We start from the raw sequence: 22,907 nt of genomic DNA, 5'->3' as shown, positions 1-22,907 counted from the left end.
GGACTGAGTGCCAGCCTGTGGAACCTGAGGGTCACTGATTGGATTCCTAGTTGGGGCACATGCCTGGGTAGTGGGCCAGGTCTCCAGTGGGGGGCGCATAAGTGGCAACCACACATTGCTATTTCTCTCCTTCTCTCCCTCCCTTCCCTTCTCTCTAAAATAAATAAATAAAACTTTTTTTAAAAAGTGAAGAAAATATGAGTAACAGCTATATATACTGACATAGAAAGATGAAGAACATAACACTGTTTAGTAAAAATTGGCCAATCACTGGATATAACACAAGTCCATAACTGTAACAAAAAAATTATATACACATACACACACATATACTTTGAAAGCCTCAATCAAGCTCTTTATACTGATAATATCCAAGGATTATAATATCTTAGCCGTCATGTAATAGCTTGTATTACCTTTGACAGGTTCCTAAAGTCTCCAGGTCTAAGTTTACAGATAGGTAGGATGGGGATAGTAATACTAATAGCCATCACACCTCACAGTACAGATGTCAGGATTAAATTAATTTTAAAGCATGAGAAGAGCTTAGAACAGGATGTAAAGCACTCAGTAAGAATAATTATTGCTTTATAAATGTCTGCATTAATGAATTTTTAAACCTATATATTTTAGCCATGTGTTTCAACCATGCATTTCGTAATCAGAAAATAAGATGTATCCTTCAGGGGTGAAGTCCACATTGTCTGGTTTAAAATGGTTCATCTAAAATAACAATTAATGCCCTGGCCAGTGAGCCTCAGTCAGCTGGAGTAGTGTCCTAAAGGTTGCGGGTTCCATTCCTAGTCAGGGCACATACCCAGGTTATGGATTCGATCCCTGGTCCGGGCTTATACAGGTGGCAACCCATCAATGCTTCTCTCTCACATCAGTGTTTTTCTCTGTCCCTTTCCTCTCTCCCTTCCTCTCTCTCTAAAAGCAATAAAAAAATGTCCTCAGGTGAGAAATTAATTAATTAAAAAGAATAATTAAAGTTAAGAATCCAGATGATGACAACAATAGGGATTATGACATTTTGAAGTTTAAAATGAAAATTAATCCTATGAAATTTATGAAGATGTTAAAATCTACCCAGAGCAATTTAAGATGTCAAGGATTATTATTTTTATTCCAGTGTCATATTTTGACCCAAATCCTCATCACAGTAACTGCTGGAAATTAATTTGTGCTAAATAGAAATCTAAAGTATGAGACTGTTCATTACAGAAAAACTTCTATTTACAACTTTCATGAGAATGAAGATGGTAGGGGATTATATTTAAAATTGTATCTGTTCACAATGACAGAGCAACTAAGTCACTAATAAGACCATGATATACAGATTCTAAAGCAACAGGACTTTTACTGCAGCCTGTCTTAATTTATATAGCAAAAACAACAGAATATCTACTTTGGTTCAAAATAATGAAGGACACACAAACTGCATTAAGAAAGTGGAAAAGAGAAAGGACACAACTTTGTTATTACTTAAAGGGGTTTGCACAAATAAAAAAAAGGAGGTTATTTTAGAACTTCTAACTTTACTTTTTTTTTAAAGATTTTATTTATTTATTTTTGAAAGAGAGGAAGGGAAGGAGAAAGAGAGGGAGAGAAACATCAATGTGTGGTTGCTTCTTGAACAACTCCTACTGGGAACCTGGCCTATTTGGCATGTGCCATGACTGGGAACTGAACCGGTAACCCTTTGGTTTGCAGGCCTGCACTCAATCCACTGAGCTATACCAGCCAGGGCTAACTTTAAAAATATAGAAAAATTAGAGTTCAGTACTGGGATGGTTCAAGGAAACAGGTAACTCATACTTGTTGATGACAATGTGTTCCTTTCCACTTGTATCAAGGGTAACCTAGTGATGTATACAAGAGATATAAGAATATTCATAATCATTAGCCAAATAATCCAAGTCTTAGAATTATCTTTTTAAAAATAATTTAAGAGGAAAAGCTAAAATGATCACAAAAGTATTACTTAAACAACCTGAATAACACAGAAAGTTAGATGGTTAATTGAATTGTCTATAGTATATTAACTTACCAGGGTACTGTGACTTTGTTAAAACTGAGAGTCTAAGTCGTGAAAATGAGGGACTATTTGATATGTAAAACTGGGGAAAAAATAGCTATCCACATGGGGGAAAAATCAGATTCCTACATCTTGTACCATACTGTAAAAACAACTCCATAAACTAGAAACAAATGGCCCTCAAAAAATCAATTCTAGATATATAAGGTTATAAAAAACAAAATTTTAACCTTTTTTTAAAGAAAAGAGACTTCCAGTTAAGATGGTGGCACAGGCAGACATGGCTTGTTTCTTTACACAACCACATGAAAATTACAACTCAAATACAGAACAACCATTACTCAGAACCACCAGAAATCGAGTTGAATGGAAGTCTGACAACTACGGATTTAAGAAACCACATCCATCCAGGCTGGTAGGAGGGGCACAGACACAGAATGGGCTAGTCCCGCACTCATGTGTGGTGAATAAAAATTCAGGAGGGACAACTTGGGAGCCAAGAGTCCCAGACCCACACCAGGCCCCCCAGACCAGGGTTCCAATTCCAGGAAGATAAGTCCCTACAACTTCTGGCTGCAAAAACCAGCAGGGATTGAGCTGGTAGAATAAACTGATGGGGCCCTAAGCAATTCCTCTTAAAGAACCCACACATGAACTCACCTACTCAGACTCACTCCCTCTGAGCTACAGCACCAGGGAGCAGCTTGATAGGCACCAGTGGCATACAGCAAGAAACTGGCATCAAGGTGAGCAGAGGCCACTGCTCCTTTTCTGAATCTTCGCCCCACAGAGCCGGCAACCTGGTGCCAAATCTGAAATTCCATTAACCTGGCTAACACTGTTTGATCCACTTTGGATATCTCCAGGGACTCCATTCCACCCCACCCAACTTACCAGTCCACCTGAGCTGCTTTTCCATACGAATGGCTGGTCTTGGCTCATATTGTACATCTTCCTATATCCTCTCAAACAAGCAACAACTGGCCTCACTGAGCCCCAGGCCAGGCATACAGCAGCAGCCAGCCTAGATTCATAGCTTGGCTTTATCTAAGAATCTCCAAGCCCAACACAGGTGGAGGCTGAACTTGGCCTGTACCACCATGGAAACACCAGGGGCAGCAAACCCAGTGGACAGCTACAGACCACACTGGAGAATCACCACCCTGTCCCTGCACAGCTGATCTTCCACAGAGGGCGGAGGTTGGTGCTAATTGGTCACAGCCAATACTTACAGTTCACTGGCCTGGGTAAATCCCTCCCATTGATCTGCCAGTGGCAACCAAGGCTCAACTACAATAGGAGAGTGTACTCAGCCCACACAGAAGGTGCACCAATAGTACCCAGCTTGGATGATAGGAGAGGCTGTGCCACTAGACCCTGCAGGATACCTACTACATTAGGCCACACTACCAAGACATGGAGTCAAAGCAGCTCTACTAATACATAGAAACAAATCCAGGGAGGCTGCCAAAATGAGGAGACAAAGAAACATGGCCCAAATGAAAGAACAGATCAAAACTCCAGAAAAAGAGTTAAACAAAATGGAGATAAGCAATGTATCAGATGCAAACTTTGAAACACTGGTTATAAGGATGCTCAAGGAACTCAATGAGGAATTCAACAGCATAAAAAGGATCCAGTCAGAAACGAAGGATACACTTATTGAAATGAACAATTTACAGGGAAACAACAGCAGAGTGGATGAAGCCAAGAATCAAATCAATGACTTGGAACATAAGAAAGCAAAAAATAACCAATCAGAACAGCAAGGAGAAAAAAGAATCTAAAAAAATGAGGAGAGTATAAACAGCCTCTGGGACAACTTCAAGAGATCCAACATTTGCATCATAAGGGTGCCAAAAGGAGAAGAGAAAGAGCAAAAATTAGAAATCTATATGAAGAAATAATGTAAGAAAATTTCCCTAACTTGATATATGAAACAGACATACAAGTCCAGGAAGCACAGAGAGTCCCACACAAGATAGATGCAAAGAGGCCCATAGCAAGATACATCATAATTAAAATGCCAAAGGTTAAAGATAGAGAATCTTAAAAGCAGCAAGAGAAAAGCAGTTAGTTACCTACAGGGGAGTCCCCATAAGACTGTCAACTGATTTCTCAAGAAACTGAAGCCTAGAAGGGATTGGTGAGAAATATTCAAAGTCATGAAAAGCAGGGACCTATGGCCAAGATTGTTCTACCCAGCAAAGTTATCATTTAGAATCAAGGGCAAATAAAGATGTTCCCAGATAAGAGTAAACTAAAGAAATTCATCATCACCAAACCAGCAGTATATGAAATGTTAAATGGACTTATTCAAGAAAAAGAAGAAGATCAAAACTATGAACAATGAAAGGGCAAAATATAAAATGATAAAAAACTATCTAAAAAACAAACTAAGCAAACAAGAAGAACAGAGACAGAATCATGGATACAGAGAGCGTTTTGATGGTTGCCAGGTGGGTGAGTATTATGGGGAAATGAGTGAAGAGGTGGGGGGATTAAGAAGTACAAATAGGTTGTTACAGAATAGCCATGAAGATATAAAGCACAGTATGTGAAATGGAGTAGCCAAAGAATTTACACGCATGATCAATGGACATGATCAAGGTGTGGGGACTGCCTGTGGAAATAGGGGATGCTAGGTGGAGGGGAACAAAGGGGGAAAAAATCAAGACAACTGTAATAGCATACTCAATAAAATATAATAATAAAAAAAAGAAAATAGCTCCTCAAAATGTTACATGTAGAATTACCCATTATCCAACAATTCCACTTCTAGTGTATGTGCAAAAGAATTGAAATCAGGGACTCAAACATATATTTGCACACCAATGTCAACAGCAGCATTATTCATAAGAGCCAACAGGTGGAAACAACCCAAATGTCTATGGACAGGTGACTGGATAAACAAAATGTTGTACATATATATAATGAAATATTATTCAGCCTTAAAAAATGAATTCTGATATATGCTGCAATATAAATTAATCTTGAAAACATTATGCTAAGTAAAATAAAATACACACAAAAGGATAAACATTGTGTGATTCTACTTCAATGAGAACCTAGAAAAGGCAAAATACCAGAGGCTGGGGGGTTGGGCCAGAGGCTGGGGGGTTGGGGTTATTGGAAGGCATTGTTTAATGGGGACAGACTTTTTCTTTGGGATAACAAAATAGTTCTGAAAATGAATAGTGGTGATGGTGATGCACTGTGAACATATTTAACGTCACTGAACTGTACACTTAAAAACTGTCAAGATGTTGGGGGCCGGGACAAGCCTGAAACAGGCTGATGCAATCATGGAGAAGGATTGCACCTGCACAGACAGGATGTCTGCGGTCAGAAGCCATGCGAACGCCCGACCAATCAGCGCCCTGATCACGCGCCTATCACGCATAAGCCATGCGAACGCCCGACCAATCAGCGCCCTGATCACGCGCCTATCACGCGTCCCTTAACCAATCCCAGCTAAGAGCACGCCCCAAGCCCGCCAATCAAAGCTACTTCCCCTTTCTGCCTTCCTCTATATAACTCCCTCCATTTTGAAATAAAATTTGCAGCTTGATCAGAACTCTTTGTCTTGCTGCCGTTCTTTCGCGCCTCCTGTCCCATCCCTTTTCATCCGTTACAGGTGTATCGGCGACCCCGTTGACTGCCTCGCGGGCCGAGGCAAGTGGCGCCCAACGTGGGGCCCCGCTGACAGCCTGTGTGGACCGCTGTCCCCGTTGATCGCAGCGCTCCGTTAAGAGAGACGCCCGGCTCACCGCGACTACCGCCCGCGCGCCGGCATTTCCAGACGAGTCCCCCCGTTCCCCGACAGCGGCATTTCAAAGGTAAGGCCCAACCATGGGACAGGCATGCTCACAACGTGATTTATTCATTGGACAGTTGAAAGAATCTCTCAAGGTGCGTAAGATAAGGGTTCGTAAAAAAGACTTAAATTCCTTTTTCACTTTCGTTTTTAAAATCTGCCCATGGTTTCCTCAGGAGGGTAGTATTGACTCCCGCGTCTGGCACCGTGTGGGCGACTGTTTAAATGACTATTATAAAGTTTTTGGTCCCGAGACCATCCCTATAACTGCCTTTAACTATTATAACCTCATAACAGACATCCTTAAAAACCACAATAACTCCCCTGACATACAGCGCCTTTGTAAAGAAGGGCAAGCAATTCTCCGCAGACACTCCCAGCCCCCTCAAAGGCCCCCTCAGTTCACGGCCTCCCCGGCGCTCATGCTAACTCGCTTTCGCGACCCCCCTCACGAGCGCCTTCAAATTGCCCTTCTGTCTCCATCCAGATAGATACGGACCCTCAAGTCCCGTCTCTGTACCCTCCCCTCCAGGAGTTCTATTCCTCTGCTCCACCCCCCAATTCCCAGGACCCCGGCGACCAGTTAGATCCCTCTGAACAGGCAGAATTAGAGGATGAGGCCGCTCGCTACAAGAATCCTGACTGGCCACCACTCGTGGCGGCAGTCCTTCCGCCGTTCAAACCGCCTCCTTATAGTACCTCTCACGCACCCGCCGCCGCCATTTTGCCTTCAGCGCATGGCGCATCCGCCATTTCACCCGCGGCGTGCACGGCACCTACTACCTTGCCCCTGGCGGCCACCGCCGTATTCACTCCGTTTCCAAAGCCTTTCCTTCAGGAAACCCTCACTTTCATCTGAGATATTAAAACCATTGCCAATGTGCTCTCCGTTCTTACGATCAGTCCCCCTCCCCACGAGACTTTAGCGTTCCCTGTTACTAGATCCCAGACTCGCTCAGTTAGAACCGAGAATGTAGATAGTTCAGCTGCGGCTGCAGCTACCCCCCTTCCTGATAGCGACAACCCCGAGGACTCTGACAGCTCCTCTTCTGATATAGACGAAGCAGAGCCCAGTACAAGACATACTGCGGCCCCCCAAACTTATTCCCACACATACAAGAAACTTAGCCTTAAAGCATTAGAAAAGGTCAAATCTGCTGTAACACATTACGGGCCCACAGCTCCCTTTTCCCTCGCCCTAATTGAAAATCTTAGCGCTGGCTCACGCCCAATGATTGGTTCTTTCTAGCGAAGGCAGCGCTAAGTGGAGGTGACTTTATTCTTTGGAAAAGCGAATATGAAGACACCGCTAAACAGTTTGTTCAGCGCAATATGCGAAAATCCTCCTCTAAAAATTGGACCATTCTTAAGTTTCTTGGCTCTGCCCCCTATCATAGCAATGAAAAGCAAGCTCAATTTCCCCCCGGACTTCTAACCCAGATCCAGTCCGCGGGTCTTAAAGCATGGAGGCGCCTTCCACAAAAGGGCACCGCAACCACCTCTCTTGCAAAAATAAGACAGGGCCCAGACGAGCCATACAGTGATTTCATAAGTAGTTTACAAGAATTAGCTGAGAGGCTCTTTGGCGCGGGCGAAAGTGAAAATGCTTTCGTCAAACACCTAGCTTATGAAAATGCCAACCCCGCTTGCCAAAATGCCATCCGCCCCTATCGCCAAGGAGAGCTCTGTGACTATGTTCGCCTCTGCTCCGGCATTGTCTCTGCCCATGCTCTCGGACTTGCCATTGGTGCTGCCTTGCAAAATTTTATGCCCCCACAGCCGGCGCGCCCCCCTAATCGCCTTTGTTACAACTGTAACGAACCTGGACATTTTTCCCGAGCCTGCCCCCAGAAGACCCAAAATCAGACTCAAATTCAGATCCAAAACCCAACAAGGCCTAGTACTAATAGTCCAGGAGCCCCTGCCATGAAATGCCCTCGCTGTAAGAAGGGTTTTCACTGGTCTTCAGAATGCAGATCTAAGACAGACATTTATGGACAGCCCATTCCCCCAAAGCAGGGAAACTCCAACAGGGCCCAGCCCCAGGGCCCCATACTGGGTGTGAACTCCGGGGCTACACAGTTCGTTCCCCAATCACTCCACTCACAGATCCCTGCCCTCCCAGTAATCAATCACGCCGCTACGTCACAGACCTGTGGAGGGCCACAGCAGGCAGCACAGGATTGGACCTCTGTGCCGCCACCGACACAGTACTAACTTCAGACAATAGTCCCCTAATAGTCCCTACCGGCGTTTTCGGGCCCCTACCGCCTAATACTTTGGGGTTTATCTTCGGCCGAGTCAGTTCCACTCTACTAGGGATACAAGTCCTCCCTGGCATTATAGATAATGATTTTGAAGGACAAATCCAAATTATCCTTTCCACCACTTCAGATTTAATTACCATCCCCAAAGAAACTAGGTTAGCCCAATCATCCTCCCCCTGCATCTATAAGAACTTACAAAATAATTCTTTTGATATTTCTGTTGGTTTCGCTAGCTTTACCAATTGCAGCCACACGCTTAATTACAGCACATCCCTCTGCCCTGGTCCAGGACGAGCATTCGTTTGTGGTAATAATCTAGCTTTCACCGCCCTGCCCGCCAATTGGACAGGGCTATGTGCCCTAGCTGCCTTACTACCTGACATAGACATTATCCCAGGGGATGAACCCGTCCCCGTTCCTGCTTTTGACCACTTCGCAGGACGACACAAAAGAGCCTTAGTTATTATTCCCCTGCTTGTTGGTCTAGGAGTTTCTGGAGCGGTAGCTACCAGAACTGCAGGATTAGGAGTTGCAGTTCACTCCTATACAAAACTTTCCAAACAACTTTTCGATGATGTCCAAGCCTTGTCCAGTACTATTACTGACATTCAAGACCAACTAGACTCCCTAGCGGAGGTAGTCCTCCAGAATAGACGAGGCCTAGACTTACTCACAGCAGAGCAGGGAGGCATTTGTTTAGCTTTACAGGAACGATGCTGCTTTTTTGCCAACAAGTCAGGCATCGCCCGGGACAAGATCAAAACCCTTCAAGAAGATCTGGAAAGACGACGAAACGCTCTGACTGAGAGCCCTTTCCTTACAGCCTTCAACGGACTACTCCCCTTTCTTCTCCCTCTCCTCGGGCCTTTAATAGCTATCATTCTCTTCCTGACCTTTGCTCCCTGGGTTCTCAGGCGCACCACAAACCTCATCCGAGACCAACTTAACTCCCTTCTTGGCAAACCTATCCAGATACATTATCATCAGCTAGAAATGAATGAACCTGGCACTGACTCGCAGCATTTTCTCCGAGAATGCCCTCGCGCATAAATTCTCCTGTGCACCCCCACCTCTTATGAGAACAGTATAACCCTTGGCATTATACTATACATGTAAATTGTAATGGATACCGCTAGGTGCAGAGCAAAGCATTGCAAGGAGAAGCTGCCCCGAAGGTGGCCCTGCCAAGTCTCCTGAGAGGCAAGTCGGCTTGCATAGAGGTCAGTGCCCCAACCCTCTCCTCCGAAAAGGGTCCCTCAGAGCTCGGGACGAGCTCAGGAGGAGCCAGACCACTGCCTCCCCTAGTCGGTTAATGTCCACTCCTCACCTTAAAAATAAAAATAAGGGAGGAGATGTTGGGGGCCGGGACAAGCCTGAAACAGGCTGATGCAATCATGGAGAAGGATTGCACCTGCACAGACAGGATGTCTGCGGTCAGAAGCCATGCGAACGCCCGACCAATCAGTGCCCTGATCACGCGCCTATCACGCGTCCCTTAACCAATCCCAGCTAAGAGCACGCCCCAAGCCCGCCAATCAAAGCTACTTCCCCTTTCTGCCTTCCTCTATATAACTCCCTCCGTTTTGAAGTAAAATTTGCAGCTTGATCAGAACTCTTTGTCTTGCTGCCGTTCTTTCGCGCCTCCTGTCCCATCCCTTTTCATCCGTTACAGGTATATCGGCGGACCCCGTTGACTGCCTCGCAGGCCGAGGCATTAAAATGGTGAATTTTATTATGTATATTTCACCACAATAAAAAAATCAACTAAAAAAATTAATACATATGTAATCAGTGGTAAATCAGTAAAAAATAGTTAATATATTTTTTCTGACTTTGGAATATGAAAGGATTTAAGATGCAAATACATGATACAAAAAAAATACTCAAACACATTTAACCATATTAAAGTTAAGAAAGAACTTCTATTAGTTAAAAAGACTTAAGTGAAAACACAAGCTATAAACTAAGACAGTACATATTAATACATATGGATATATAAATGGATAATAATAATATATAAAAAACTACATAAATGGACATACCAATAGGAAACTGGGTAAAAGCTACAAGCAGGCATTCTGCAGAAAAAGAAAACATATGGCCAATAAATGTATAAAGAGATAATCTCATTACCATGAGAAATGCAAGTTGTACAAGATGCCATTTTGTCCCACTTGATTGGGAAAACATTAACAAGTCTAACATCACTAAGTGTTGAAGAAGAGGTGGGCCAATGGAAATTTTACACATGGCAGGTGGATACAACCATTTAGGAAAACAATTTGACACTATTTTATGAAGCTGAATCTTCACGACCTTATCACCCAGTAATTCTACTCCTAAGTGTATGAGCATGCATTCCCAGTGGGGTGATGATACTACCCCCAATGGGATAAAATGAGTTTTAAGGAGAGTGGAGAATGGGCAAAAACATCATAATCTTTTTCTGCATAAACCACAGATATGCATTCAGTACATCATGATATATATAGTACATCTGTGGTGTTAGAATTTCATTAAAAGAACTGTGGGTGAGGGGTAGGGAATGTCTTCAACACGCTCCTTAGTGAGGTAATAATGAAAAAATGGTTGAGAAACACATGCACTGGAAGATAAGTATAAACTATTCACAGAAGCACTGTTCATCATAGCAAAAATCAGGAAACAATCCAAGCAACCATCAGTATAAGAGTAGATGAATAATCTGATACATTCACCAATGGATAAGGAATTAAAAGGTAACAGTCCTTCAACCATCAATAAAAAGAAATGAGTCACAGTTACATGCTGCAAGAGGAATTTTAATAAAATAATGATTAAGTGAGTTCCAGAAAACAGCATGCAGTATAATACTTTATTTATATACTTTCTATTGTAAAGCTGCAATAGTAAATAAATATCTCTAGCCCTGGCTGGGTGGCTCAGTTGTTTGGAGTATCATCTGGTACACAAAAAATGTTGGGGGTGTGATCCCTGGTCAGGACACGTACACCAGGCAACCTATAAATGTTTCTCTCTTTCCCCTGCTCCCTTTCTTTCTCTCTGTTGTCACTCACTGGGTCCTGAAATTAATTTTATAGGTGATGACTAATATTTTTAAAATATGAACTAGAAGGGAATAATCAAAGTGACTGCCCATAGTAAGGATAAAGCTTACTTTGTGTAACTAACTTTTTTGTTTTATAAACATGTACACACAGACATACATACCTCTATTCAGATTCTGAAATCTAAATAACTCTGAAAACCTTAAGTTTCTTTTGTAAGTTTGGTGCAAAATTCACAGGGCAGCAATAGCTAACCTGAACTGCCCTAGGCTATTTACAGCCCTTATTCTTCTCCATTCATTAAGAATAATACATCCCACTGCAGAAATATTAATGTTGGATTATAGAGTGGCATACATATTATCCTTTAAAGTTCAGTCCTGGCTGATGTGCCTCACTGGATTGAGCGCTGGCCTTCAAACTTAAAGGTTGCCGGTATAATTCCTAGTCAGGGTGCATGCCTGGGGCCAGGTCTCCAGTTGAGGGCATACGAAAGGCAACCATTAATTTGCCTCTCACACATTGTTTCTCTCCCCCTCTTTCTCTCTCCTTTACCCTCTCTAAAAATAAATAAATAAATGAAATCTAAGGTTCAAAATATTAAAAAACGCCCCTGGACCTAATAGTTTGGGATAAGAGATTAAGAACCTTATTTATGTATGCAACTCTACATATATGTTTAAATGTACAAATACTTTTGTGGACTAAGTCATAACATAAAACATATTTCTGACTAGATTATGTTTAAAAAACTCTGAAAGTCACTGGCTAGGTGACATTTTTCAAGGACACTGGCCATACCTAGGCCTTCATTTACTCTTATTCTGCCAAACTCCAGGATGATTCAGAATGTTCCTGTACATTCTTATTTAAATTCTTCCCACTTTACTTGTAAGACCATTTCTTGTTCTGAAGAAGCAGGTATTAGTCTTCATTTACAGGTTGACCTTTAAATAGAACACAATGTCTAAAGTTTACATAATTCATAAATCTCCCAAAGAATAGAAAAAGGTATCCTAACCATTGTAGGACAGTTGAGAAGACCCTGTCACAGCCTTACCTTTAGCAAGTTTAGGACTTTCTTGCCAAGATCCAGCTCAAAGTTGGTATAATTAGAACCGCACATGTCATAGATAAACACCAGTCCATTCCTCTGAGTTTCAAAGCTGTAAACCAACCATTGAACAAAAATATTTAAGTAATCACATGAATGTGGCCGGTTGAAAGCCTGGGGCTAAAATATGGGACACATTTGGGACCAAAATAACCACCTCCCTAAACACTGGTCTTAAAGAAGGATGATTTATCTTTGGTATCTGCTATGCTTATTGTGATATTGTGACTTGTAATAAGAACTATATATTTAGTCTTTGACCCTGAACATTCTTGGAATTTCCTAAGTGAAGAGCTCAATAAAGGTGTCTGTTATGTTAATGAGGTGACTGCTGGAATGTCCTAAAGTCACCTAGGATGAAGATGGTTGCTAGGGGAACCACCCACTTGATTAGAGGGTTGCTGCTTTCAATACTACCCCCGCACCCCCAACCTGGGCAGGAGGGGTGGGTGAGGGGCTAGAGACTGAGTTCAGTCACCAATGGCTAATGATTTAACCAATCATGCCTAAGTAATGAGGCTTCCATAAAAACTCAGTAGGATAGGGTCCAGAGCTTCTTCTGGTTGGTGAACATGTTGAAGTGTTAGGAGAATGGCCCTCTCAGAGAGAGAGCATGGAAACTCCATGCTCTTTCCCCATACCTTGCTCTATATCCCATCCACCTGGCTGTTTCTGGACATATCCTTTTATCATAAACTGCTAACCTAGTAAGTAAAATGTTTCTCTGAATCCTGTGAACCATTCTAGCAAGTTCATCAAACCCAAGAAGGGAGAGGTTAGAACCTCTGATTTATAGACTGTTGGTCAGAAGCAGTGGTGACAACCTAAACTTGCCATTGTTTTCTGAAGGGGGTAGAAAGAGACAGTCTTGCAGGGTTATAAACCCTTAACCTGAGGGAGACCTGACACTGTTTCTAGGTAGACAGTTTCAGAACTGAGGTAAATTGTGGGACATTGAGCTGGTGTTGAAAAACTGTGTGGTGTGGGGGAAAGCCTCTCATGTTAAAACTGAAAGTGAAATTATACTTACTGACGCTTATTTGTCCAGATTTATCAAATACCAAACTTGTAAGTTAAGAAGGTTCCAGAGCATCTAAGTTGTCAAAATTTGAACTGTTTCTTCCTGTCTCTGAATGTCTATACAAATTCTATAACATTCCATGTTTAGCTCAAAAGTTTCCTCTTCCATGAAGATCTCCCTAATAATTGTAATCAAATGTACTACCATCCTTCACCTTCTTGAAACCCTGTAAATCTTCCTGTGGATCTTCATTGTGGCACTTAAAGTGTGCCACCTTTGTGTGGCTATCTGATTCTCCCCTAGAAGGAAGTGTATTTTGTTCATTTGTTATCCCCAACAGTTCCCCAGCACAGTCCGCGCAACACAAGTCCACAGTGAATGATCACTGAATTGTAATACAGTGGACTGGAAGCTATCACTCAGAAAATACTTTGGACTGTGAGAAACTGTAAAATAAAACTCTATGCTTAATGATTGTGAATTTGTGCCTTTTGACTTGGAGGAAGAAAACCCAAAAGGGGTTTTTGGAAAATATCTTCAAAAGTGAATGGTGATCAGCCTATTCCCAAACTGAAGTTAGGAATGCATGCAGATATGAAAGTATTCCTTAGTGCAATCTCCTAAATGCCTAAGGACTTTTCAAAGTTGCCCCTACGCCGAGCCAGATCCTTATTTGCTTTATTCTGTACACAGAATAAATTATTTGGCTGGATTATCCAGAGATGACAGCACCAGTTTTCACATTTACAGTGGTACCTCAGTACTCATCATTAATTTATTCTGACAAATGGCGAACATACAACTATTGATGAAATGTTTTCTATTACAGAGTGGTGTTGTGACTCATAGAAGTTGTAGCAAGTGCAAAGAGTGGTGAGTAAGCGCCGAGTTCTGAAACTTATCCTCATCAAAATACAAGTACCAGGTTTGACCAATTCTGAAGCTGATGAGTACCAAGGTACCATTGTATTTAAAACTGAGAAGTCTTGGCACAAAACACAATCCTGAAATTAGGGGTCCCATGTTATTTTGTATACTATTGGATTAGCCAAAAAGTTTGTTTGTTTCCTTAAGATGTCTCTAGTGGTGCTTGTCTTTAATGTCATTCAAAACAATTTTGTTAGATAGTATTATGACCACTGTCAGATCAGTGTTCATCAAAACTTATCAAAACTGGTGAATTTTTGTGTAGCCATTTTAATGTTGAAGATGGAAGAAAATATGCGACATTTTGGGCATACTATGCTTTATTATTTCAAGGTAAAAAAACACAGCTGACAAAAAAAAGATTTGTGCAGTGTATGGAGAAGGTGCTGTGACTAATCAAACATGTTGAAAGTGGTTTGTGAAGTTTTGTGCTGGATACTTCTCACTGGATGATGCTCCACAGTTGGATAGAACAGATAAATTTGGCAGCAATCAAACAGAGACATTAACTGAGAACAATCAGCATCACACCATGTGGGAGATAGCTGACATACTCAAAATATCCAAATCAATAAAGTTATTCATGAAATTAAAAAATGTGTCTTTTATTTTACAGAAAAAACTAAATGGGCTTTATGGCCAACCCAATAATTTTTTTTTAACTCCCATAAGCCTTTATACCTTTTTCCTGTCAATAAAATCCAAGATGGAAGCACTCACTAATGAAGTAGCATTTCAAAAATCTCTAATTGTGAGGTAGATCCAAGTTTCTCTAGTAGCCTTAGGTTCAAATCAAAAGAATTTATTTACTTATTTTTAGAGAGAGGGGAAGGGAGGGAGAAAGAGGGGAAAGAAACATCAATGTGTGGTTGCCTCTCGCACACCCCCTATGGGAAACCTAGCCTGCAACCCGGGTGGTATGCCCTGACTGGTAATTGAACTGGTGACCCTTTGATTCGTAGGCTGCCACTCAATCCATTAAGCTACACCAGCTAGGGCTGTTGTTCTACTTATTTATGCAATCATTGGTTGATTCCTTTTTTTAATTTTTAAAAAATTTTATTTATTTTTATAGAGAGGGGAAGAGAGAAAGAAACAGAGCGAAACATCAGTTGGTTGTCTCTTACATGCCCATAACGGAAGACCTGGCCTGCAACCCAGGCATGTGCCCTGACCAGAAATCTAACAGGTGACCTCCCAGTTTGTAGGCTGGTACTCAGCCCACTGAGCCACACCACTCAGGGCTCATTGGTTGATTACTGTATGCACCCTAACCAGGGTTTGAACTAACAACCTTGGTACACTGGGACAATGCTCTAACCAACTGAGTTACCTGGCCAGGGCTTCTCAAAAAGTAATTCTTAATACACTGAGGAATGATATTTAATTGTCTCTCCCAACTTCTGTAATCCTGAAAAGAGCCAAGCAAGTAAAGATACAGGAAACCCACCATCTTGATAGTACCTAGAAATATGTCAAGCCTTTAAGGACATGGGTCATTTTCACAGCACTCTCTGCCCAGGGCACATCCAAGGGGCATAGGAAAGGGACTGCTAAGTTTTACCAAATCAAGAACTGTCCCTTTCCCACCTGGATGCAGCCCACCTAAAAGATAATCTCCATGCTCACCTATCCACAGCTCTGTCTAGTAAGTAAAACAGAGCCTGAAGTACCACATGTTGGACTGACTTGTGTGGATGATGCAATCTGGCAGTGAAGAGGGCGATGGAGGCTCCTGTTGGATCCCGAACATTCTAGAGTAAATAAAACAAGAAACATTTAGAAATCAAACAGAAAATCCCGATAATCACTACAACTTCTTATATCCTGGATACAGCTTTCCAATAAAGAGAGAACAGATACCGACAATACTTCTCTGGCTTGCATCAATTGCTCCAGAAAGGGAAGAAAGTTTATGTCATCTTGTGCCTGATTTTTTGCACCCTCTGCCCCCCACTATATATTGGTGACAGGAAAGAAACACATTATCTTAACTGGCTGACTGGCTAATTTCCCAGGCAGGATGCCCAAACAAATAGCAGAGGTAAACAATAAAATCCACCCATTGTATAAATCCTTACCTGAAAGGCTATGGCCTCTAAGTGAAGAGATCTTACATTCAGTAAGGTAGGATGGGCCTCTAACAGATTATATATCCACCCCAAAAGCCTTTACTAACTTATAAACCAATGAAGAAACTTTTCTAAATCTACTGTACAATTAATTCCCAATAATTTCAATTATTACTAGAATAATTTTATGCCAAATTACACAGCTGTTTCACATCTGCTCCCAACTGCTGAGATGCTCTATAGAGTCGGGATACAGTATCCAGTGAAAAAAGTCCAAAGAGGACAACAGCTACAAAAAGAAATAATGAAAAAAAAAGGGAAAAATAAATAAATAATAAATCTTTAATTTTTCTCCTGTTAAAAAAAAAAAGGAAATAATGAGACATTACAAGAGGTCCATGAAGACTCACTAAGATGGTGAATTTTCCACTAAGGATCTCAGCACGAAGAGGTTCATCATGAGGTTTCAGCTTCACAATGCCTTCTTTCCTTCGTGTTTCCTAAAAATAAAGCATGCAAGATAAATTAGTATCAAAACATTGTATATCCAGAACAGATTTATACAATCACCAAATTTCAGAGATAAGGGACTTTACAAGTCAGTTAACTGAATCATAAACTCCTTTGTAACACCCTTCCAGGCCAACTAAGTGTTACCAGAATTCCTGTCCTAAGAACACCTTATCAGCTCCTTAGGTAGAATAGTTCCCCATGAATCAGGGAGAATCCTAACCCTGAAGACCGATCAATATGTATCATTAGCATACAGGGTCAAATTTCTTAAACATGCAGCAGCACAGATATTGGACCAGGATATTAAATATTCACCCAAAGCTCTCCATAAGCAGGTACTCTCACACATCTTCCAGGCACAAACCTCTCCTTCGAGTTTCCCCTCCTCTTCCCTCAATACTCTTAACAACAGCTACCATCACCTCATTTTTCCATTTTTCTCATCTTCATGGCCACATTCTTTTTTTTTTTTACTTTATTAGTATTTTATTAGTATTTATTTTATGCTGAATTTACTCCCAGGCCATAAGGTGTTGTTTCTTCGGTTTCTTCTGGGATATCTTTTTCTTCTGTGCAATGTCCTCTCCTGGTTCAGGAACAACCTGCTCTTTTTCAGCAGGATCATCTCAGTGTGGCAGGGAGGGCTCATGTGTGGGTTAATGTGCCCATGAGCTGTCAGTTCTGCACTGCATCTTGGGAGCCTTGTTCACCTGGATGTGCTCAATGACCAGAGAATCTACATCTAAACCCTTAAGCTCAGCATTAACTGCACTTTTAAGCATGTGCAGCAAAAGTCCAGCACTCTTTTTTGGGCCACCCGACCCTGTGTCCAGCCCCACTGTTCGGCCTGGGCACACCTACCAACTCCACCGTTGTAATGACGGAAAGGCACACATTGCTTCTGTAAACTGGCATCCTTCACATACTTGGTGGCTTTTTCAAATATGCATACCCTTGATGGCCTGGGCAGTTTCATGAGTTCTTGAAGTGAACACAAAGATATAAACCTCGTGATTTGTATGATTTTGTGGGGTTTTCTGGGTCAAGTGAATAGTGAACTATTTTCAGAGGTCACCTCTGGCTGCTTTGGGGAAGAGCCACGGTCAGATTCTTTAAGCTTATCCTCAGCTCCCTTAAGCGCAGTCTACTGCATTCTCATTTTGTCTAACTACAGAAGGTCCTTACTGTCACTGAATCCAGTGGCCATTTTCGGTCCTCCTTTATGTGACAAGGTTGACCACTAACATTCCCTTCTTCTTGAGACATTCTCTACCTTTGACAGAGAATAATTTCAGGGTTTTGCTATTTCTTCAACTATTCCTTCTAAGTCTCTTTTGTGGGCTTTTAAAAAATTATTATTCATTTGCTCATTCACTCATTTATTTATTCTGCAAATATTTGTAGAACAACCATGATGTACCATACACTGAGCTAAGTGCTAAGAACATGCTGGTGAATAAAACAAAAGCAGGTCTTCCTCAGTCCATCTCTAAAATCAAATTCAAATGCCTTCAGTAGCAGGTGAAGACAGTGTCAGTGCTGGGATCACAGAAGAGTACATGCTCTACCTAAAGCATTCCAATTCAACTTTTAAAAGGACTTTTCAACCAAAGAAAGCAAAAAGTCTGAGGTGAGAATCTGTCTTACATACTCTCCCAGGATGACCTCACCCATTCTCATGGTTCCAACATTCAGCTCTACTTTGTTCACTCCAAATCTCCACTTGTAGTCCAGATTTCTTTTCTAAACCCTAGACTTATAGTCCAACTGCTTAGAGGACATGTCTACGTAGATATCCCAATGGCACTTCAAACTTTATATGGCCAAACGGAACTCATGGCTTTCTCTGTCTACCTACCTGCACCCATTCAGTGTCTCCTATATGGGTGAACACCCTTTACATGTACCCTGTCATCCAAGGAACAGAACTGGAACCTTGGTCTCCTCCTGCCTCACACATCAGTTTAAGCAACCCTGTCTTACTGATTTTACTTACAGAATCACACCACTTTTTATTTATTACCACTTGACATTATTTCTAAAGACACCACAATCATCTCTATTCTAGTAAGTGCAAGAGCATTTTATACTTTTTAAAAAAAGATTTTATTTACTTATTTTTAGAGAGAGGGGAAAGGAGGTAGAAGGAGAGAGAAACATCAATGTGTGGTTGCTCTCATGTGGCCTCCACTGGGGACCAGGGCATGTGCCCCGACTGGGAATTGAATCAGCGACCCTTTGGTTCGCAGCCTGTGCTCAATACACTAAGCTACACCAGCCAGGGCATACATGAGCCTTTTAAAATTTGTCTGGCTTTAGCTTACCATTCTGATCCATTCTCTAAAGTAAAGTAAAGAAAAATCTTTCCAGAATGCAAATCTGATGAAGTCATTCTGCTGTTTATACCTTCAGTGAATTTCTCTGCCATAAGAAAAAGCAGTATGGATAGACCTGGAGAACATATGCTAAGTGAAATAAGCCAGTCAGAGAAAGACAAATACCATATGACCTCACTTGTATTTAGAATGTAATGAACAAACTGAACTAACAGGCAAAACAGAGACAGACTCATAGGTGGAGAGATGACAGCTAGTGGTGGGGGTTGGGGATGTTAGGGGGTGGAGGGATTGAGCAAAAAGGAAAAAAGACTCATGGACATAGACAACAATGTGGTGATTGCTAGGGGGAGGGGGTATAAGGGGACTAAATGGCAATGGGAAAAAATACAATAAAGATTAAATTAAAAAAAAAAAGAAAAAGCAGATAGATACTCCCTTATCTGACCCTGTTTACCTCTGCTGCTCAATCTCTTGCCATACCCCCACTCCTAGTCAGTGTTTCTGCTTAGCTCAATTTCTCCCTAGGTATCAGAGGCTTGTTATTACCTTTGTCATACCTTTGTGAACTTTTTTCCTCTACCTTTTTGATTCCTACTCATTCTTTAAGATCTTAATTTAGAAGTCATCTCCTTCAGAAAGACTTGCACAGAACCCACTAATGCCCTATCATAACATTTCTATAACTGATTGTTTACTCTGTCTTTCTAAATAGTAATCTCTATACCTGGAGCATAGCACTATACAATAAATTTCTGCTGAATAAATGAATAAATACAGAAAAAGATGACCCATAAGACAGGTCTAAGGAGCTTTTGTCTTAAACTAATCCTCGTGATTCTTAACCCCCTATGCCTCTCTCTCTTTTTTTAATTTAGGGAGACATGTCTTCACAGAAACTCTCTGACGCCAAGGTAGAGCTCTTGAATACTGACCCACTTTTTAAGTTTTAGAGAGAGAGGAAAGGAGGGAGAAATAGAGGGACAAAAACATCAATATGTGAGAAACGTCAATTGGCTGCCTCTTGCATGCTCCCAACTGGAGACCTGGCCCACACCCATGCAGGTGCCCTGAATGGGGTTCGAACCAGCAATCTTTCAGTCTGCAGGCTGGTGCTCAATCCACTGAGCCACAACAGCCAGCACATTTTTTTTTTAAATGAGAGTGGGGAGAACATGCAGAACCACTGTGTGTAGAGAGTGGCAAAGAAAACAGGAATATAAGAGAGCACAGCTGCCACAGGTCTGGTTCACCCCTGAGCTACATACCCTGTAGGTGTGGAACAACTCTATGGCACGGGGCACATCAAACTTCCGGGCCATGAGGAACTTTACAGCCACATTCCAAGAGAGAGGGGAAACGTTGTATTGAGCTGTCCACTTGTTAATCTCTTCAAGAAACTGCTTGGTGGCCTGTTGGACAAAGAAAGTAAAGAATAATGAGTAAGTAGAGAACATATTTACTGAATCAAAAAACAAACAGGCAAGAAAAAAATCAATCACCCTCTCCCCAAGCAAGTCTGAAACCATAGTTTACTACAGGGAGCAGGTAAAGACAAGAGTTGGAAACACATCTAAAACCAGAAATAGTGAAATTCATTCATACAACTCATGGAGCCCAGATGAAGGGGGGAGACAAAGGATCCCAAATGAGATGCAAACTACTGGCCCCAAAGCAAAAGTAAAGTTTGTTTTTGTTGTTTTTTTAAGGTTAAAAAAGGTAAACGGGCCCTCTGAAGGGTTATTGCATGACATGCTAAATAGTACAGGAATCTCAGCTGCTGCTGTGGTCCCACGAGCTGACTGGGCACAGCAAAACAATCAGAAAATGGTTTTGGCTTTGGAATTAGTAGTACCATTTGAGAGTACTATTTGAGAACTATCACGAAGAACCTCACAAATCAAAAGGACAATTGTTCTTTGCAGCAAACTGACCCCACAGGCCCTCTTCATGCTTCCCATGGCAGCCAAAACCGGACATGAGTGACCAGAGAGTCATTATAGCCCTTTGGTAATGGTTTGTCTGGGAGAGGGGCATGGTGGGGAGCCTGATATTGGGGGGAGGATGGTAAATTTTCACTTTTACTGCCTTATACCAAGCTGGCAAGATGCCTCTTTGTTCCTATCTCTTGATTAACCCATATTCTTTTATCCTCTCTCATCCTATTCCTCCTTACCTTTTTAACCAGTTTCCACTCTAGCCGTACTATCCTTTTTCTTCATTACAAATAGGATTTACATGAGGATTTTTGCACACACAAAAAAGTAAATTGTTAAAAATTTTCTGCAGAGCTATTCAGTTCTTTCCACCCAAAAACTGTTCTCACAACTGGTCTAAAAGGTGAGATCAACTTGATGAGAAATCTGAAATTTAATTAAGTAATCAATCCACAGTTAGAATGTATATATATTAAACTATTCTGTTCTTTATTAACTATTTGTTAATAGCTATGATAAGAATTATAAGGAATACAAAAATTAGGCGTGCTTCATAAGGTGTTACAGCCAACCTACTGAAAGGGAACTCAAGACTTGGAAAATTTTAACTTAAGGTAAAAAGTTATAAGTCTAGCAAGTAATGTGTATGTTAAAGCTTTTGTTTCAGAAACTACAGATGAGGCCCATCCTGGCTCCTGGGAAAACAGCTGACCTCCTGGGGCACTGCTAAAGATTACTGCCTGGGGACAACTGGAGGCATCTGGACCTTTGTGTTCCAGGGAGAGACAGACAACCACCCTCCCCTGGAAAGAGCTAACTAACTGCCCAGGACAGCAATGTTGCAGCTTCTGAATCTCAAAGCCCTCACCACACCTTGTTCATTCCCCCCTCACCGTTATAAAAAATCTGGTCTGGAAAAAGAAGACAAGATGGTCTGTTAGGGTATGAACACACCATCTTCTTGGATCCCCGGCCATCTGAATAAAGCGCCTATAAAGATTCAATAACTGTCATTGCTTATTGGGTTTGGTAGTGGCAGGCAGCATGAGCGCCAGTCTCTTTTCTGGTTTCACTACTACTATGTGTCCATGGACAAGGCAGTTCTCTCTTTACCGCTAAATTTTCTATTGAAAAACAAGGGGAGAAAGGGTAACAGCAATGACCTACTTTAGAGTCTTGGCAACAAGTCCTACCTTGCAAGTACAATCCAAATTTGCCACCTATGTGTTTAAACAAGCAGCAAACTAGAGTCCTAGAAGAGTTAGCAACCCCTCACCACAAAACACCTGATTTATTCATTCCCCAATTTCTAGGAAAGGAAAAAGGCACTTTACAAACTAGAGCAAAATCTAAGAGGCCTGAGGCAATATAGTTTACAATACTGGAAAAGGAGAGAAGCAGCAAAACAAATCAGGCAAAGAGCATTAAATGAACCAAGAAATAAAGGCCATGAAGAAAAGCTTTCAGGCGATCACTTTGGCTCAGAACCAGCTGAAGTAAGACCAGAAAAATGAATCCTAAAGAAGACAAGACAAACTTAGAATACTCCCCAGAAAACAGTGTGAATAGTCTCAGTGGAGTGAGCGGCCAGCATCAGAATGAGGAAGAACTGAATGGAAAAAGGAGAGAAGTGGGCACAGAAAGATCCCAGAAACAAAACTTCAGCCAGCCGGGAAGGTCCCCAGGAGACTTTGTAAAGGAGCAGTCCCCCAACCTTTTTGGCACCAGAGACCGGTTTTTCCACAGACAAGGAGGGGAAGAATGGGGGGGGAGGGGACAGGAGGTGGAGTTGAGGCGGGCAGGGTCAGAAGGAGGAGC

General features: G+C 41.8%; 1 protein-coding gene across 1 annotated transcript in view; it reads right to left on the bottom strand.

Annotated features, from left to right (window-relative positions):
- The window catches only part of PTPN9 (protein tyrosine phosphatase non-receptor type 9), an 87,600-nt gene that overhangs the window by 37,638 nt on the left and 27,055 nt on the right, over positions 1-22,907 (bottom strand). Inside the window, exons 2-5 of the mRNA XM_028505933.2 lie at positions 20,421-20,564; positions 16,714-16,803; positions 15,861-15,985; positions 12,230-12,335 (exon numbers count right to left, since the gene is read on the bottom strand). Coding sequence (XP_028361734.1) covers positions 12,230-12,335; positions 15,861-15,985; positions 16,714-16,803; positions 20,421-20,564 — 465 coding nt within the window. The remainder of the gene's footprint in view (positions 1-12,229; positions 12,336-15,860; positions 15,986-16,713; positions 16,804-20,420; positions 20,565-22,907) is intronic.

The sequence above is a fragment of the Phyllostomus discolor genome, chromosome 1, assembly GCF_004126475.2.
Source record: "Phyllostomus discolor isolate MPI-MPIP mPhyDis1 chromosome 1, mPhyDis1.pri.v3, whole genome shotgun sequence".
In the NCBI taxonomy this organism is placed as follows: Eukaryota; Metazoa; Chordata; class Mammalia; order Chiroptera; family Phyllostomidae; genus Phyllostomus; species Phyllostomus discolor.
The sequence above is the reverse complement of the archived record's forward strand: the minus strand, read 5'-3'. Positions and strand labels throughout refer to the sequence as shown.